At 44.8% G+C, this 20,446-nt stretch overlaps 1 protein-coding gene across 1 annotated transcript in view; it reads left to right on the forward strand.

The window, feature by feature from the left end:
* Window positions 1-13,562: 13,562 nt before the first annotated feature.
* Window positions 13,563-20,446, forward strand: part of TOMM70 (translocase of outer mitochondrial membrane 70) — a 48,759-nt gene continuing 41,875 nt past the window's right edge. Inside the window, exon 1 of the mRNA XM_066241068.1 lies at window positions 13,563-14,332. Within this exon, the coding sequence (XP_066097165.1) occupies window positions 14,009-14,332 (324 nt within the window). The 5' untranslated portion in view covers window positions 13,563-14,008. The remainder of the gene's footprint in view (window positions 14,333-20,446) is intronic.

A 20,446-nucleotide genomic window follows, 5' to 3' on the forward strand; every position in this document is an offset into this window, starting at 1 on the left:
CCCCTAAGTATCAAAAAGAACCTCCTGCTCCCCAACTGCTCAAAGCTATTTAACATTCAACTACCTGATATTCCCTTTGACTTCATGTTGTTCCCTTTGCGTTTCTCTTCTTTTCAGTAATGACCTCCATTTTCCAATCTGAACTTCCACCATTAACCACTGACACCTCAGTTTATATCCACAGCAGCAATATGACACATGGATGCATCTGGTGAAGAAAGACCCATTCCACTGTCCATCCCACTAAGTACTCAAATGTACCATATTTCCAAACAAAATGATTTTGTTTCCTCCACAGCCAATTCCTCCTCTCAGCTCTGTTGTTTGGCCACACCCCTTGGTACTCAGGTCTAAATCGCAGTCATCATTTGTTCTTTTCACTGCCTCTACCGTGTCACCAGTTTTCAGCAAGCAGTTCTTTTTTTTTTTAATTTATTTATTTTTTTTACAGGGACAGAGAGAGAGTCAGATAGAGGGATAGATAGGGACAGACAGACAGGAACAGAGAGAGATGAGAAGCATCAATTATCAGTTTTTCGTTGTGACACTAGTTGTTCATTGATTGCTTCCTCATATGTGCCATGACCGCGGGCCTTCAGCAGACTGAGTAACCCCTGGCTCGAGCCAGTGACCTTGAGTCCATGCTAGTGAGCTTTTTTGCTCAAGCCAGATGAGCCCACGCTCAAGCTGGCTATCCTGGGGTCTCGAACCTGGGTCCTTCTGCATCCCAGTCTGACGCTCTATCCACTGCGCCACCGCCTGGTCAGGCAGCAAGCAGTTCTTTAGAAAGTTTTTCCCATGTCCTTTTTTTGCTTTTCCTGCTGTTCCCACTATAGCTAAGTTCCTCTTTCTCTCTCTTGGGTTGCTGGTTCAGTCTCCTCGTAAACCATACACCGTCCCCCTCTCCCATTCATTTCTTTCTTTATTCGAATTAAGTTTTACTGGTCCCAGAGGAGAGTGCATTCTGGTTGTTAGTCCTGCTGTGCTTTCTATGCACGACACTCACTAGTCAAAATAAAGTACTCGCCACGCAGTCCTTCCCTCTCTTATTATGTTTTTGCATATGTTATTCTTTACATATGAAATTTATTTTTTGGTATTTTTCTGAAGTTGGAAACAGGGAAGCAGTCAGACAGACTCCCGCATGCGCCCAACCAGGAACCACCCAGCGTGCCCACCAGGGGGTGATGCTCCGCCCATCTTGGGGTATCACTCTGTTGCAACCAGAGCCATTCTAGCGCCTCAGGCAGAGGCCATAGAGCCATCCTCAGTGCCCGGGCCAACTTTGCTCCAATGGAGCCTTGGCTGCGGGAGGGGAAGAGAGAGACAGAGAGGAAGGAGAGGGGGAGGGGTGGAGAAGCAGATGGGCGCCTCTCCTGTGTGCCCTGGCCGGGAATTGAACCCGGGACTCCTGCACACCAGGCCGATGCTCTACCACTGAGCCAACCTGCCAGGGCCTACATATGAAATATTTTTACTTGTCAAAATCTTACTCATCTTTCAAGCCAATCTTAAATTTCAAAGTTTCATAAATTTTGTTTTTTGTAGTTCCAATAGGATGTCAGCATTGCCTCCTTTGAACTCATTTCACTTGTATCCCGAATAACTCACCTCACCTGCTTTATATTATAATTATTTGCATCCTTTTCTTACTCTTCCAACTACTGTATACAGCTTGAGATTCACTTGGTGTCTTGCTCATTCCAGAATCCCGCAGACATTAATTAAGTTTCTATAAAAGATTGAATTGCTCCAACTTCTCTCCCGGTTCCAGCTTTAAAAATGCACTTTGTACATAAGACATTTTGGATATCTGAAATATAGTGTGATTTCAACAAATATATAATTAATACATAGACATTTTTTTTTTAAATGAAACGCCCCAGGATTATCCAACATCAATGTAACGTTTCCGAGTACAGAGGCATTCCCGCTACCAGCACGACCTGAGTGCGCATGTCTGTACACACACGTTGTCGGCCCGGCCAGCTCCTTCTCAGCTCCTCTGCAGAAAGGGCCGCAGAGACGGAGACCCATGTCAGGATGGGCAATCACTTGAGTTCAGAAAATAGATTTTAACTGAGTAATTTTTCAGATGGTTGAAACTGAATTAGTATAGCACCACAGAAAGAATGCCTGTTGGGGGCCTGAATTGTCTCTCCCCGTTTCGAGGGGGCCACAATGTAAGTATGCAATCCATGAAATTTGGGAATTATAAATGTTTGGCTTTTTAGGGTAGTCCAAAACAAAACCCCTCAAGTTGGGCCTTAAAAAGTTTCACTTAATTAACGTGGAATCAACTAAAATATTGGAACTAAAAGATTCATCATACCACAGTATTTGTGGAGTCTTTCCAGAGACAATTTCAAAAATAGCAAAGTTGAAGAAAGCTAGTCATTGTTCATGTTTTCGAAATATTCTCCTAAAGGCTTTGGGTTTGCATTTGGAGGGAGAAATATGAGACTGATGAGAAGAAAATCATACTATATCTCACTTTATTTAGTCACTGTACCCTCCCTTTTAACGCAGTTGGCCATAAAGTTCCTTGGGCCATGCATGAACAATTCAGGGACTGCTACTTCAGACAATGCTGTCAGCCAGCCCACTCAGCATCGCCACTCACGCTGCCCACTCCACATGGCCACTCAGCCTGCACACTCAGCTTGTCCATTCCACATGGCCACTCAGCCTGCCCACTCTACCTGGCCACTCAGCCTGCCCACTGCACATGGCCACTCAGCATGGCCACTCAGCCTGCCCAATCTGCCTGACCCCTCAGTCTGGTCACTCTACCTGGCCACTCAGCCTGCCTACTGCACATGGCCACTCAGCCTGCCCATTCAGCCTGTCCACTCAGTATGGCCATCAGCCTGCCCACTACATATGGACCTGCAGACTGCCCACTCTATATGGCCCCTCAGCCTGGCCCTCTGCATGGCCCCCTCAGCTTGGCCATTCAGCCTGGCCTCTTTGTCTGGACCCTCAGCCAGGCAACTCAGACTGCCCAGTCAGCTTGCCCACTCAGCATGGCCCTTCAGCTTGCCCACTAGCCTAGCCACTCAGGCTGGTGCCTCAGCCTGCCCACTCCACATGGCCATTCAGCCTGCCCACTCAGCCTGGGTATTCATCCTGGCCCCTCAGATTGGCCACTCAACATGGCCCCTCCGCCTGGTCCCCAGCATGGCCCTCCGCATGGCCCCTCAGCCTGGCCCTTCAGCATGGCCCCTCAGCATGGCCCCTCAACATGGCTCCTCAGCCTGGCCCCTCAGCATGGCCCCTCAGCATGGCCCCTCAGCCTGGTCCCCAGCATGGCCCCTCCACATGGCCCCTCAGCCTGACCTTTCAGCATGACTCCTCAGCCTGGCCCCTCAGCATGGCCCCTCAGATTGGCCACTCAACATGGTCCCTCAGCCTGGCCCCCAGTATGGCCCCTCAGCATGGCCCCTCAGATTGGCCACTCAACATGGTCCCTCAGCCTGGCCCCCAGTATGGCCCCTCAGCATGGCTCCTCAGCTTGGCCTTTCAGTCTGGACCCTCAGCCTGTTCACTCCATATGGCCATTCAGCCTGCCCACTCAGCCTGGGTATTCATCCTGGCCCCTCAGATTGGCCACTCAACATGGCCCCTCAGCCTGGCCCCCAGCATGGCCCCTCAGCCTGGCCCCTTAGCATGGCTCCTCAGCCTGGCCTTTCAGTCTGGACCCTCAGCCTGTCCACTCTACATGGCCACTCAGCCTGCTCACTCAGCCTTGCACAACAGCTTGCCCATTCCACATGGACCCTCTGTCTGGCCACTCCACATCGCCCCACAGCCTGGCCTCTCAGCCTGGCCACTGAGCCTGGCCACTCAGCTAGCTCACTTCACCTAGCCACTCAGACTGCCCACTCAGCCTGCCCATCTGGCTGGCCCCTCACCCTGTCCACTCAGCCTGGCCCAACAGACTGCCCACTCCATATGGACCCACAGACTGCCCACTGTGCATGGCCCCTCAAACTGGCCACTCACCTTTGCCCCTTTGTCTGGCCCTACAGCCCGCCCACTCAGCCTGCCCACTCCATCTGGCCACTCAGCTTGCCCACACAGCCTTCCCACTGCTTATGGCCCCTCAGCCGGCCCACTCAGGCTGGGGAAAACTACTTTTAAGTCATTTTAGACTGTTAGATAATTGAGTATTTTGTTTTTTTCAGTTGTTGTTGCTTTCTTACAATATTTTGGAGGTGGGAAATTCTACAATGTTACACGCTGTTTGTACTTTTAGGAGGATTAAAAAAATAACCTGTCACACACAAGTCCTTAACGCTTATTTTCTTTTGTTTTTATAAGGAGATAATTAGAGGCTATTAATATCATGTGCCTTATGTTCTTGAAAACCGTTAATTATAACATCTATCAACCTTACTGTCTTAACCTGTGATAAGGTGCCAAAGAACTGTAAAACTTAGTATTGGCAACGCCATTTTAAAGAGGAAAAGTCAGGCTTCTTGCCCTTTCTTTAGAGAATAGAGGGAGAAGAATGTGAGAGCTTCCTGGCTTACAAGGACAACTGGGTCATCTAGTCACAGTTTATAGTTCTCTGAAAGAACAAAGGTTATCTGAAGAACTTCCTTTCCCTTTCAATAAGAGACAATGTTTACATATCCTACACTGATTTTAACTCTTCCTCCCTTCCTGGAATCCTGAGAGTAACATATACCTCTAGACAAAGGAATGGGAGGTAGACACTAAAAGATTTATAAATGTCTTTGATATGTAAAATGACATTTACCGCTACTGTATTGATATGTAAAATGACACATCGCTATTGTGTTACCTTGTAAGTTTTAACATGTAGGAATGTTTTTTTCCTTTTAATAGAGCCTATAGACGAATGTTGTAAGCTTGTTAATGATCGACTCTGTGTCATGCTCCACCTCCTTTCCCCCACAACCTGTATGTGATCAAGTCTATATAACTAGCCTCAGAGCTATATTCGAGGCTGCACGATTTGGGTTAGCTATACCCCATGTAAGTCATATATAGCCGGTTTATTAATAAATCTCCTCCTAAAGTTTCTTCTGTATCCTGCCTTGGTGTCTCTATGCAAACCACGGAATTAAGATACGCTACTTTATAACTGGGGCAGAAATGCAGAAAGGTTAGCCCCACACCCATTTGTGGGGGATAAAAATCAGAAGAATATCTTGGCAGCAGAGGTCCCATGTGAGGAATAAAGGGTCCCAGCCCCACACCAGGCCTCCCAGCCCAGATTTTCAGTGCCAACAAGAGAAGTCCCCATAACTTCTGGCTGTAAAAACCAGCAGAGATTATGGCAGAGTGAGACAGAGGGCTGCTGGAGTCCCAGGCATTTCCTCATGCCTGAGCTTACTTGGACTCACATGCCCTGAGCTCCAGCACTGGGCAACAGCTTAAAAAGCACCAGGGACAAACTGAACTGTCTAGAATCAAGGCAAGAGCTGGAGGGGCAGCTTCCTCCCAGACAAAAGTGCTGGCAGAGGCCATTGTTCGTTTTCTGAGCCCTCCTGCACAGATCCTGCAGGCAGATGCCTTATCAGAGTTTCTATCAACCTGACCATCACTATTCACCCTGCCCGGATGATTCCTTGAGACTCCTCCAACTCAACTTGCAAGCCTACCCTTTCTAACGGGTTTTCTATACAAATGGCCTGCATTGCCTCATGCTTCAGACTTTCCTAAAATCTATCAAACAAGTGGCATCTGGACACACATGCCTTGTGGCTTGTACCTCCTGCCTCTCATTAAGTGGTGCCTGACCTGGCACTAGCAATGGCCAGCCTTGGTTCTCAGTTTGGCTTCTCCTGGGCACCTCCAAGCCCAGCACAAGTAGTAATCTGCAGATTTGTTTGTATTTCATGCAAGGTGCCCTTGGATAGAACAACAGGCAGCAGCAGATATTGGTCTACACCTCCCAGGAGAACCCAGAGCTAGTGCAGTCGGTGGACCACTTCAGACTACATCAAAGCATCACTACCCAACCACTTCTTTTTTTTTTTTTCATTTTTCCAAAGCTGGAAACGGGGAGGCAGTCAGACAGACTCCCGCATGCGCCCAACCGGGATCCACCCGGCATGCCCACCAGGGGGCGATGCTTTGCCCCTCTGGGGCGTCACTCTGTTGCGTCCAGAGCCATTCTAGCACCTGAGGCAGAGGCCACAGAGCCAACCCCAGCACCCGGGCCATCTTTGCTCCAATGGAGCCTCGCTGCGGGAGGGGAAAAGAGAGAGAGGAAGGAGAGGGGGAGGGGTGGAGAAGCAAATGGGCACCTCTCCTGTGTGCCCTGGCCGGGAATTGAACCCGGGACTCCTGCACGCCGGGCTGATGCTCTACTGCTGAGCCAACCAGCCAGGGCCCAACCACTTCTACAAGCGACATACTCAAGGGGCAGACTCAGTGGGCACCAGAGTCCCACTGAAGTAAGTCCTGCTCTGTGTGTGGGCCCCTGCACAGCTGATCCTCCACACAAATTGCAACCAGTCTTTGCAGCTGATCGACCTGAGGATAAATCCCTCCCATTGATGTCCCAACAGCAATCAAGGCTCAGCACAACAGGAGGGTGTACACAGTCCACACAGGGCAGGGTGGGCACACCTGGAGTGCCCAGCTCAAATGAACAGCAGGGCTGTGCCACTGAACCCAATAGGACACATATCACATTAGGCCACATTACCTGGGATATGTGGCAGCTCTACCTAATACATAGAAGTAAACACAGGGAGGCAGCCAAAATGAGGAGATAAAGAAACATGTCCCAAATGAAAGAAAAGGACAAAACTCCTGAAAAACCACTAAACAAAATGGAGATAAACAATTTATTAGATGCAGAGTTCAAAACACTGGTTATAAGGATATTCAATGAATTTATGGGAAGAGAAGATAAATTTAGAGAGAACTTTGACAGCATATAAAAGGACATGGAAACCATAAAAAAAAAAAAGACCCATCAGAAATGGAGAATACACTAACTGACATAAAGAATAATTTACAGGAGCCTGACCAGGCGGTGGCGCAGTGAATAGAGTGTCAGACTGGGATGTGGAGAACCCAGGTTCGAGACTCCGAGGTCGCCAGCTTGAGCACGGGCTCATCTGGTTTGAGCAAAAGCTCACCAGTTTGAGCCCAAGGTCGCTGGCTCGAGCAAGGGGTTACTCGGTCTGCTGAAGGCCTGCGGTCAAGGCACATATGAGAAAGCAATCAATGAACAACTAAGGTGTCAATGAGCAATGACAAACTAATGATTGATGCTTCTCATCTCTCCGTTCCTGTCTGTCTGTCCCTGTCTATCCCTCTCTCTGACTCTGTCTCTGTAAAAAAAAAAAAAAAAAAAAAAAAAAAAAGAAAGAATGATTTACAGGAAATCAACAGTAGAGTAGATGAAACCAAAAATCAAGAAGAAAAAAACACCTGCTTAGAACAGAAAAAAGAAAAACAAATTCAAAAAATGAGGTTAACGTAAGGAGGCTCTGGGACAACTTCAAGTGTGCCAACATTCATTGGCGTCACGGCAGTGCCACAAGGACAGAGCAAGAATGGAAAAACCTATTTGAAAAAATAATGACAGAAACTTTTCCAATCTGGTGAAGAAAACAGATATGCAAGTTCAGGAAGAACCAACTCCCAAACAAGGCTAACCCAAACAGGCCCATAGATACAGAGAACCAACACACATCATAATCAAAATGTAAAAGGTTAAAGACCAAGAGAGAATCAAAAGCAGTGAGAGAAAATTAGTTACCTACAAGGAAGCTCCCATAGACTGTCAGATGATTTCTCAATAGAAACTTGGCAGGCCTGGAGGGATTGTCAAGAAATACTCAAAGTGATGGAAAGTGAGGACCTACAATCAAAATTATTATACTCAGTAAAGTTATCATTTAGAAACAAAGAATAGATAAAGAACTTCCCAGACAAGAAAAAATTTATCACCACCAAACAAATGTTACATGAAATGTTAAAGGGTCTTCTTTAAGAAGAAAAAAAATATGAATAATAAAATGGCAATACATTCATATGTATAAACAATTGAATCTTTTTTTTTTTTTAGGTGAGAGGAGGGGAGATAGTGAGGCAGACTCCCACATGTGTCCCCACCAGGATCCATCCAGCAACCTTCATATGGGGCCAATGCTCTAGTACTGAGCTATTTTTAGCACCTGAGGCTGATGTGCTCCTACAGAGCTATCCTCAGTGCCTGGGGCTGATGCTCAAACCAATTAAGCCACTCGCTGTAGGAGTGGAAGAAGGAGAAAAGGGGGAGAGGGAGGTAGGGAGAAGCAGATGGTTGCTTCTACTGTGTGCCTTGACCGGGAATCGAACCCAGGATAACCATACGCTGGGTCAACACTCTATCCACTGAGCCACCTGCCGTGGTGAACAATTGAAACTAAAAAAGCAAAATAAACATACAAGCCGAACAGAAGCAGACTCATAGATTAAGAGAACATTTTGTCAGATGCCAGATGGGAGGAGCATTGGGGGGGATGGGTGAAAAAGGTGAAGGAATTAAGAAGTACAAATTACTAGTTATAAAATAGTCATGGGGATGTAAGACACAGCATAAGGAATATAGTCAATAACATTTTAATAACTAGGTATGGTGTCAGATAGGTATGAGATTTATCAGAATGATCACTTAGTAAGTTATATAATGTCTAGTCACTTGGGTGTTCACCTGAGATTAATACTCTATGTCAATTGTAAAAAAAATTTAAACAAAGTAAAATGAGGCATGCAGGCAGAATTGTTCAGTAAATAGTAGGAAATTATGGGGCTTGAGGTGAAAAGATGCTATCTTCAAAGAAATGGTACCTGAAGCAATGAGGTGTACTTTGGTTACCAATGGAGAGATTGCAGACAAAGAAGAGGTCAACTTCTTTTTTTTTATAGTAAAATTAACAGCACAGGCTTTATAATTTATATAATTGGAATATGCACATTCTTGTGATGGGGGAAACCAAGTCTATTCTTCACAGACCACCAGTAAGGCTCTTGAGCTGCCTTTTTTGGAGGACAAAGTTTACATGGGTAAAATCTCTTAGGGGCAATGCAACAGGATTATACTTATGGAGGTCAGGGCCTCCATTCATTAAAATTGTGAGAGACCATAAGTCTCTTGTAATGTGTCCAGGTTTATTACATTTAGGAGAGTCTGTCAAAATAGTCTTAAGTGTAGTAGAAAAACATGCAGAAATCTTAAGAGTATTATTATACATAAAACATATAAATGTATTATTTGTGTTTTCATGGAATGAGAAATTTATATTAGTTTTATGTAAAATAAATGAACTAAATGATTCTTTCAAAAATTTAGTATGATTATTAAATACAGATATATCATCTCCTCCTCAAGTAACAGGCTTAAAAATGGTGGATTTGAAATATAAACCCAATAAGATTTGTTTTGTCCGCCTGGCCTGTGGTGGCGCAGTGGATAAAGCGTCGACCTGGAAATGCTGAGGTCGCTGGTTTGAAACCCTGGGCTTGTCAGGGCACATATGGGAGTTGATGCTTCCAGCTCCTCCCCCCTGTCTCTCTCTCCTCTCTCTCTCTCTCTCTCTCTCTCCTCTCTAAAATGAATAAATAAAATAAAAATTAAAAAAAAAAGGATTTGTTTTGTCCAATAGCCCCAACAATTAGTATTTGAATTGAAATTACAACTAGCATAGCAACAAATATAGTAGTATGGTTACAATGCATATTTTGTTGATTACAAATTAATTCAGCCCTTTAAGATAGCGCCTTCAACTGGCTCCAAGTTTGGTGGGTTGACAGTTCGAGTAGAGTGAGCCAGCCATTGACCATGATAGGGAGGTTGTCTAGCTTCCTGTAGTGATAGTCATTGCATCACTTGAGTAACAGGATTATATGGAGAGTTTCTTTTTTTTTTTATGGAGAGATTCTTGATGGCCTTTGCTGGAGAGTCACCGATGATGAGGGTGGCACAGGAGTCTCCTCCAGGCTGGACAAATAAGGAGGAGAACTGAGATGAGGAGGAGGCAGCGGAGGCCTCTGGTGAGACATGGTGAATCAGCCAATCTGGAACACTGAGGTCGTCAGTTGAAAACAATGGGTTTGCCTGGTCAAGGTACATATGAGAATTGATGCTTCCTCTTCCCCTCTTCTTTCTCTCGCTCTCTCTCTCTTCTCTCTGGCTGAGTTTCAGTCACTTCCCAGTGTTGAGAATCTCAGGTTGGAATTTGCCACCACAATCCTTCCACTTTTTTCCCAAGCTCTTGTGGCACTCAAGCCATTTCACAGAAACCCTCCTTCTCACTTCTGCTGTCTCACTGCTGCCGTGTTGAAAGCAGAGAGGTCAAATTCTTAAGGATTCATATACTTGTTAAAGATCTAGAGTTGTGCTGTCCAATATGGTAGCCATTAGCCACATGAAGCTATTTAAATCAATTAAAATTAAAATGAAAAATTTAGTCATATTAGTTATCAATAGCTACATGTGAGTAGTGGTTATCATATTAGGCATCATAGGGAAAAAAACAAAACAAAACATTTCCAGCATCACAAAAAGTTCTTTGGGGCAATATTTATCTAAAGATTTGTCACAATAGAACCAGGAAAATTTAGTCTCCTGAAAGCCAGGGTAAAGAGCATTTTAAGGAGTAAATGACCAATGCTATCAAGTGCTTTAATAAAAGCATATGAAGGCAAGAAAAAAAACCCACAAAGAAACAAAAAAGCATATGAAGGCCCAAAATAAACAATAAATTTAGTAACTTTAAAGAAGTTTTGGTCTAGTAATAAAATTAGAAACTAGATTAAAGAGATTTTGGACGATTGGTAATAAATAGAGATAACAGGTATAGACAATTCTTTCCAGTAAATTTTCAGTGAAGAAAAAGAGAATAGACACGTAAGGAAGAGTTAAAAGAGAATAGAGTTGTGTATGTATGTACTTAATATAAGCACGTTTTGGAGTCACTGGAAGACTTAGACACCAATTAACCAACTATCCACCAACTTTACCAATCAGAAAGCCTCTCAATGACAGTTGAGAGAATAGAATCGTACAATTTTAAAGCTATGAGGATACTTAGACATCATCTAATCCAATGCTCACATTATATAGAAAGCAGAGGTGCCCATTATCATACAGCTCAGTAGTATTATAATCTATCAATAGAATAAGAACTCAGGTCTGCATGTGCCAGTTAAGACATTCTACCTCATTCAACTGCCTCTTATGATACAGACCAGAGAAGAGGAACTTTGTTGAGTTCCATTAATCTAGCAAAATGAAGGGAAATGTCTATGTTCACATATCTAAAACTTTGATTTTTTTTTAGAGACATAGTTTTCTTCTTTAAAATTTAGAAAAACAGAGCCCTGGCTGGTTGGCTCAGTGGTAGAGTGTCAGCCTGGCGTGCGGAAGTTCCGGGTTCGATTCCCGGCCAGGGCACACAGGAGAGGCACCCATCTGCTTCTCTACCCCTCCCCCTCTCCTTCCTCTCTGTCTCTCTCTTCCCCTCCCACAGCCAAGGCTCCATTGGAGCAAAAGATGGCCCGGGTGCTGAGGATGGCTCCATGGCCTCTGTCCCAGGTGCTAGAGTGGCTCTGGTCGCAGCAGAGAGACACCTCGGATGGGCAGAGCATCGCCCCCTGGTGGGCATGCCGGGCGGTTCCCGGTCAGGCGCATGCGGAAGTCTGTCTGAATGCCTCCCCGTTTCCAGCTTCAGAAAAATACCCCCCTCAAAATTTAGAAAAACAGAAAACTAAATATCAAGTACTTACTATTTTACAACAAATAACATTAAAAATACCTTGAGTATTACCTAACTAAATCTTTAACATAACCTGAGAGGTGTTTATTTTGTTGTTGTTTTTTTGTTGCTGTTTTACAGCCTAGAAATTAATGCATCAGGTCAGGAGGGTCACAAAGCTAGTGACATTCTCGTTCAGTTCTGCACTATACTCATTTTGGAAATGATGGAGAAAATGGGAGAAGAGATGAATAAGCTCGGAAATGGAAAAGAGATATTTAACAAAAGTATAACATCAAAAAAAATGAATTCATTTACTGATGCTGATCTTAAAAATACCCCCCCCCCAAAAAAAAACAGCCCTTTAGGGAAATCTAATTAAACAAATGTTTCAAGAATCTCTAACACTGATCGTCTTTAAAGGGGTGAACTGGGTGACAGGGGCTGCAGAGACTTCACAGTAAACCCTTTGTAACTTTTGCGTTGTAACCATGACAATCTATTCTCTGTTCTAATAAATAAAATTTTTTTTGAAAACTTGAAATGGTTTAGTTCCCACTAATATTTTGTAATTAATAACATTCTACAATCCCTTATAAAGCTGCAGAAAAATGGAAATTTCAGCAAAGAAAAATCATAATTCTGTTCTGCAAAGGCAAGGGAGAAATTATATAAACGGGGAGAAGACTCACTTTGTGGCAAGAGAAGCCCTTTGCCTGCAACAATTACTATTTGATCAATTCAATTCTATTGCTACCATCTTTAGCTCAGCTTTTCAGGCCGTCGCTGAGGAACCCTGTTACCTTAAGTAATTTACTAATTGGAACCTATATGAAGCAAGAGAAAAGCAATGATCCTGAAACTTTCAAATTAGGCCATTTAATCAATGATCTTTCGATCTTTATGTAGTGCTAATGTGATGTTGAATATACTCAGTTGTACCCGAAAGTACAAATTGATCATTTGTAAATTTCTAATATAAAGGTCTGCATACCAGTATACCTGAAATGGGGAGCTATAGTTCTGAATTCTGATTCTCTATTAATACTTTTCTTCTTAAAAAATACTACGAATTCCAAACAGTTCCTGGAAAAAAAATTTTTTGTATTTTAAGAGATCTGGTACAGAGCACGGTGAAAGGATTTGACAAAGCCATATATGTGAAAGGTCTGAACTGAAATTTCTACTTGGGAATGAGGTAAAAGGACTCGGACATCCAGTGCAACGCAAGGACACTGGGCGGATCAGAGCGCTGGGGAGGCGGGTATGCCAGAGGGCGGGGGTGGGCTGTGGTGCCAGAGGAAGTGCAGAACCAGATGCGACTCCGTCAAGAAAAGGTGGTGACTGTGCGTCTTCGCGTTTCTTTTCATTCAGCTCGAGAATCGGGTAATAAAACACAGACATCGCTTTCACAACTGATGAAGACGAGGAGCCGCAGAGACCCGCTTCAGGACCTTTCTACTGAGCCAACCTAGATTTGCCGGTTTCCACCCAGTCTGATTTCTGCCATCTGTTTGTTGCCCCAATAATCTCAAATTCGTCCAAACTAAAATCTGGCCATGGTACAGATAAACTCGGTAATACAGCAGGTTATCTTCAGCTTTCAGCTCTTTCCTCTCACACGTTTAAGTCTTTCCAATAACTTTGTTTCCAAGACACGCAGACAGACAACCGAGCAGAAAGCCACTGGACCCTCAAAAGCGCCAACGTGGCGGTAGCTAAAAACCCAGGGATCTAAACTCCACCAATAAACTGAGCAACTCGGCCTACGCCCCGCCCACCACCCCTGCCAGCCAATAACCTTCCCAACTCCTCCGCCACTCTCGCCCATTCTTAGGACCGCTGCAGAGCCTTCCTCTGCTCCCAGCGCCTGCGCACCATAACACTCTCGTACTGTATATACGGCGCTCCTCACTTCGCTAGCCCCGGATACCAGTGGAGGCCCGCGACCCAGAAGACAGTCTAAAAACAGCAGCCATGTGAAAGGAAAGAAAGAGAACCGCCTCGGACGCGCCTTGCACGCTTCCCCTTTACCCGGAAGTGATTCTTCCTCCTCCTCCCCCTTTACGGTTAAGAAGGGAGGAGAAGGGCTACCCGGCCTGGCCCGGCATGCCGTGGGCTTCCGGTGACTTTTGGCCCTTTTCCGCCGTGCGCTCGAGCTTCCCAGCGTGCTCGCCCGTTCTGTGCCTTCCTTCCTTCCCTGCGGTTCTCCTTCGCACGCTAACTGGTGACTGTGGCGCCCGCGACCTGCAGAGAGACGGTGGCGGAGGACACTCGTCATGGCCGCCTCTAAGCCCGTAGAGGCGGCGGTGGTCGCCGCGGCCGCGGCCGGCCCCGGGAGCGGGGTGGGCGGCGGCGCGACTGCGGGCCCGGGCCCGGGGAGCCTGCCGCGATGGCAGCTGGCGCTGGCGGTCGGGGCGCCCCTGCTGCTGGGCGCAGGTGCCATGTACCTGTGGAGCCGGCAGCGGCGGCGCCGAGAGGCCGGGGGGCGAGGCGACGCTGGCGGACTGAAGCGCAACAGTGAACGGAAGACCCCGGAGGGCAGGGCCAGCCCGGCCCCGGGCAGCGGACACGCCGAAGGCTCCGGTGCTCACCTGGAAATGGTGAGAAGCAGCCCTGGGCGGTGGAGGTGGAAGCCAGCGGGCGCAGTTTGCTGGGCGCCTGGTGCCGGTCAGGGGGCTGCCGTCCGAAGGCAGCACGTGGGCTTAGGGAGTCATTTCTGTCTGCCTTGGTAGGGAGCGGAGTAGCCCGAGGGCACAGGTCAGCCACACTCTTTGACACCTTTCTTTTGGTTTCAGAAAAATATTTTTCTCGGTGACACAGCATTTATCCCTAGCGTTGTGGGTACGGGGATCATGTATAGCGGTGATGACTGTATTACCTAGTGAAGGAAAGCAGATTCTATTAACGGTTAGTAGTTGTGATGAGAATTGTTTTGGCGATTTCCAAGGCCTAGAACTTAATCGCTAATAACCCTTTTAATAACGAGCAACTCACCCTCTTTTTTTAAAGTGGTTTAGGGTGGGGGATAGGTAAGTACCCTGTTGATTTACGGAGTGAGATGGTGTTCATTGGCTTTTTATCTGTGAGAGTCAGTTCTTAAAACATTTTGAATAGAAACGTCTTAAATTTGTTTATTTTACCGTGAAATGTGCGTGACCAAGCCTGATGTACCTGAAACAGATTCTCTACTAGTATTAGGTGAGGCGCTGGCATATCTGGTGAACTGCTTTGTATGGTTTTGTTGAACTGTTGAATCCTCTTGGTATGTAACAGCTGTGGGCGGGGTGAGGGGTGGCTTGCTAGGCTGCATTTAACAATACAAGGGTGGGGTGGGGTGGAGGGTTTTATATCTGAGTCTGGGATTGTACAATGATAGTTCCAGAGTAAATCAAAGGTCAGAGAAATCTTTGGCCAAATAACTCTTAGTTGTATACATTTGGAAGTCATTTCCAGGTTGTAGTATTCATGTTGAAGACGGTTTACTAAGTCAAATTAGCTTTAAAGGAAGTTAAGATGTGCGAATGAACTACCATAGTTTAGTGCTTACTCTATGTCAGTCATACTAGGCACAAGAGAGCCAGATAATATTTCCAATAGGAGAGTAGAACATTTATTTTTAAATATTTTATTTTTATTGATTTAAGAGAGGGAGAGAAATCAATTTGTTGTTCCACTTATATGTTCACTGGTTGATGTCTTTTATGTGCTCCTGACTGGGGATCCAGCCCTTAACTTTGGCATATCTGGACGATTCTTCAAAGAACTGAGCTACCTTGGCAGGGCTTTTTTTTTTTTTAAGACGCATCACAGTATGGTGGAAGAACACACGGACTGTGAGAACTAGATGTGTGCATTATATTGTTCTGCAACATAGTTGCCTTGAGAAAGTCATTTTATGTCTGTAGCCTTAGTGTCATCCTGTAGAATAAGTGGATTAAAAATTACATCTCAATTTCTGCCAGCCCTAACTAGAGATTCTGAGTGCTGCTAATGATAGGTAATCAGGGGATTCTTTGAATTAGTCATCATTTGTTATTTTCATTGTCTCAACTACTCTGGTCATTGCCTATTTCATTTTTTAAATTTTAATCACAGAAAAATAGTGGATGAATGAAAAATACATAAAAGTTCTCAGTTTTGTAATAATCACCAAGAATAATGATCGATTCTATATATGAACTAGGTTTTGACATTTTGTTACAATTTTATTTTGACTCAAAATAAAACTGGCACATACTGTTGTATACCTTGTGGAGTTTGTGGGCTTGTGCCAATAATCTTGCTTTGAATTACTAGATGATTCTTTAGTGAAGCAACAGTAAGAATATTTATTTAATTTTTAATAGAAATTTATATTTTAACTATTTGTGAGCAATAAATACTTAAAAGAGTTGTCTTTTTTTATGGTCTAGTCCTTAGAGTTATTATTAGACTATCTAAATATAACCGATCCTAATTGTAACTTGTTTATTGTCTGTGGCTGGAGAAATTGCTCTGTATTTGAATAGCACCTTTACATTGTATCCTCAGTGGGCTTTGTATTTAAGGAATCATTGTTTCAGCTAATGAAAATACTTGCAGAGTCCTGATGCCCGAACTGTTCTTTCTCCACTTGAACAATAGCAGTAATTTTTAAGGGAATGAAGAAATGGACAGATAGCAGTTCAGGGTCCAATATCAGTGAATAATATGGAAAACCAGTGTTTTCTGTCTTTGGACTTATGTTTGCCTTTATGTAAAATGAACTAATAAAATTACTGAGATTATTTTATTGGGTTTCAGATTTTCATGTGCAGTCTAGAGTAGATCCAATTATCTTCTTTTCTGGGATAGCAAGCACTTGTAATGAAAAAGAAGTATATAATATATTTTTTGTTTAATTAATGAAAAATTTAGAATTTCACTAAAGAAAGGCATCTAACCACACTAACAGCATTAAAGATTGAGATACAATAGTCTGCAAAGGATACATTCCAAGACCCCCATTGGATGCCTGAAATGCAGATAGAACTGAACCCTATGTTTACACATAGTCCTCGGCTTAGGGATGGTTTTCCATCTGATATACCTATCCTAAGTTGAAAATATTGTAAGTCAAAAGGCATTTACCAGTGTGCTGTAGAATACCACTTTATCCTCGTGATTGTGTGGCCGACTGGGAACTGTGGCTCACTGCTACTGCCCCGTATTACGAGAGTATCATACACATATCACAAGCCGAGGAAAGATCAAAATTTAAAGTTTGAGGTACAGTTTCTACTGGATGCGTGTTGTTTTCATACCTTCATAAAATTGAAAATACAAGTCGAACCATTGTTGAGTCAGGAACCATCTCTACTGTCTTTTATATTGTATATATACTAACGAAGTTTAATGTATAAATTAGGTACAATAAGAGATTAACAATAGTAACTAATAACAAAATAGAACAGTTATAACTATATATTGTAATAAAGTTTATGTGAATGTGGTGAGAATCTCTTTTTCTCAGTATCTTTACAGTATTCTACTCACCCTTATTATCATGTGAGATGATAAAGTGCCTGCTTGGTAAGGCAAAGTGAGGTGAATGACGTAGGCCTAAGGACCTAAGCTAAGGCCTAATCCTACATCCGAAGGAGCATTATCTGCTTTGGGTGATCCTGGCTCATTGAGCCATGACCATGTCAATGGTTGGATATCAGGAGCAGATGATGTCCTTGACTGAGAAAATTTTCCAAAGCTGGCAACTGAAACCTTGGAGAGGAAAACCACAGATAAGGCAGGACTGCTGTACTTAAAAGTACTAACTCATGTTCCAATTTGGACCATTATAAAACCTACCGTGAAATGCCACTGATTCAATAATTTAAAAAAAACTTGAAGAATTCTCAGAGTCACAAAGTTCTTGAAGATCATCTTATCCATAGGGCTCTTATTCTCTGGACCTGAGTGATCATCCCACTACACCCACATATACACTGGGCCTGGTATCCTGACGGCACAGATGTCTTAGTTCTTTTTCAAACTTGTGATTTTTTTTTTTTTTTTTTTTTTTTTTTTTTCAGAGACAGAGAGTGAGTCAGAGAGAGGAGAGGGATAGACAGGGACAGACAGACAGGAACAGAGAGAGATGAGAAGCATCAATCATTAGTTTTTCATTGCTTGTTGCAACACCTTAGTTGTTCATTGATTGCTCTCTCATATGTGCCTTGACCGTGGGCCTCCAGCAGACCAAGCAACCCCTTGCTGGAGCCAGTGACATTGGGTTCAAGCTGGTGGGCTCTTGCTCAAACCAGATGAGCCAACGCTCAAGCTGGCGACCTCGGGGTCTCAAACCTGGGTCCTCTGCATCCCAGTCCGACGCTCTATCCACTGCGCTACTGCCTGGTCAGGCCAAACTTGTGATTTAAAAAAAATGTGCATTAAAAGCATTGTTTTCTTCATAGTTGCTTTTTATCTGTTGTGTGTGTGTGTGACAGAGAGGGACAGATAGGGACAGACAGGGAGAGAGATGAGAAGAGTCAATTCTTTGTTGAGGCACCTTAGTTGTTCATTGGTTGCTTTCTCATATGTGCCTTGACTGGGGGCTACAGCAGACCGAGTGACCCCTTGCTCAAGCCAGTGACCATGGGCCAGTGAGCCTTGCTCAAACCAGATGAGCCCGCGCTCAAGCTGGCGACTTCAGGGTTTTGAACCTGGGTCCTCCTCATCCCAGTCTGACGCTCTATCCACTCCGCCACTGCCTGGTTAGGTGCTTTTTATTTGTTTTTTGATCCTATAAAAATTTATTCTTGGTAGACTGTTTCTGGAGCACGCCCGGTGCCTTTTCTTCCATGTGAACACTTCTAAACCCCTAGCGGTCCCCGCCGTACTTGCAGCCAGGAGAGTGGCAGGCAGCAGCAGCTTATCCCTGCTAAATCCCTGAACCTGTCTCCAAGGCCCCCTTTCTCTCCTGTTTCTGGAGGGCTAAAGAAAGCCCACCCAGGCTCTCCTTTTGCCTTTTCTGTCCGATGCTCTTCCCTGTTTACTGTCCGCAGCTTTGATAAACATACTCTCAAAAAAAATAGTTATTCTAGTATTCAACTTTTTTTAAAATTTTCCCATTGATTGGTTGTTTAATATTCAACGTTTTTTTATATATTACACGGGTGGGTTATCATCCATGAAATGGTTAGGAACCACTAACCTAGGTCAGCCCTCTAGAATGGGAAGGGAGAAATGTGTGTAAATATTTTAATGGGTCGAAGACTGAGTTATCTGCAATTAATTAAGTTGAGTGAACACCTTTCAGTCTTACGTGATTCTAGGCAATATTTCACATTGTCTTTTCTTTTTTTTCTTTTTTTTTCTTTTTTTAATCTTTTTGAAGCTGGAAACGGGGAGGCAGTCAGACAGACTCCCGCATGCACCCGACCGGGATCCACCTGGCACGCCCACCAGGGGGCGATGCTCTGTTGCAACCAGAGACATTCTAGCGCCTGAGGCAGAGGCCATGGAGCCATCCTCAGCGCCCGGCCATCTTTGCTCCAATGGAGCCCTGGCTGCAGGAGGGGAAGAGAGAGACAGAGAGGAAGGAGAGGGGGAGGGGTGGAGAAGCAGATGGGCACCTCTCCTGTGTGCCCTGGCCGGGAATCGAACCCGGGACTCCTGCACGCCAGGCCGATGCTCTACTACTGAGCCAACCGACCAGGGCTACATTGTCTTTTCTTGATTTCATAACTTTTACTGTAGCTTCTGAGACATTATATTCTTATTTCCTCCCTCCCTCCCTCCTTTCCTTCCTTCCTTCCTTCCTTCCTTCCTCCTCTTCCTCTCCTTCCTCCCTCTCTTTCCTCTCCTTCCTTTCTCTCTTTCCTCTCCTTCCTCCCTCTCTTTCCTCTCTTTCCTCTCCTTCCTTCCTCTCTTTCCTCTCCTTCCTTCCTCTCCTTCCTTCACCCCCCCCCCCCCTTTTTAACTTTCTGCTATCTCCTCTGTAGATTCTACTTAGTCTCCTCCTTTCCAGGTTCTTTTCTCTGCTTCTTCCTTTTGATGACTCGTGGTCTGTCCTAGGCGTTCTTATGCCCCGCCTTCACTGGATGCTTGCTTGCCCTCCATCATGTCTATTCTGATGGCTCCCTAATTTCTTGTCTATAGCCCAGAACTCTCAAGAGGCCCACATTTAGAGGGAGTCTTCACTTCATGATTTCACAGGTATTTTACACCCAGACTCCTGTTTTTCCTAAGGATACCCCTTATCAGTCATGTGCATCATCTGATTTCCCAAGCCAGAATCTTGGACATCATCTCTGACTTTTTACTCTTCGTGTTCTCTCCACATCCAGTCTAGTAAAGCTTCCAGAAAATTTTGGTTCTTAAAAATCTGACTGCAGCTCCGTTCCCACTGCCATTGTTTCTCAGCGGAATAAATGCTACTCTGTTGCCTTTCTCCAATCCATTTTGTCACTATCAGAGTAAATCCTGCAGCCCTGTGCTTAAAACAGTTAAGTGGTGGTCTCTGCGTTGCCCGCAAGATAACCTTAAAACTCACAATTGGGCCCTGGCCGGTTGGCTCAGCGGTAGAGCGTCGGCCTGGCGTGCGGGGAACCCGGGTTCGATTCCCGGCCAGGGCACATAGGAGAAGCGCCCATTTGCTTCTTCACCCCCCCCCCCCCTCCTTCCTCTCTGTCTCTCTCTTCCCCTCACGCAGCCAAGGCTCCATTGGAGCAAAGATGGCCCGGGCGCTGGGGATGGCT

This window comes from Saccopteryx bilineata, chromosome 8 (assembly GCF_036850765.1).
Source record: "Saccopteryx bilineata isolate mSacBil1 chromosome 8, mSacBil1_pri_phased_curated, whole genome shotgun sequence".
In the NCBI taxonomy this organism is placed as follows: domain Eukaryota; kingdom Metazoa; phylum Chordata; class Mammalia; order Chiroptera; family Emballonuridae; genus Saccopteryx; species Saccopteryx bilineata.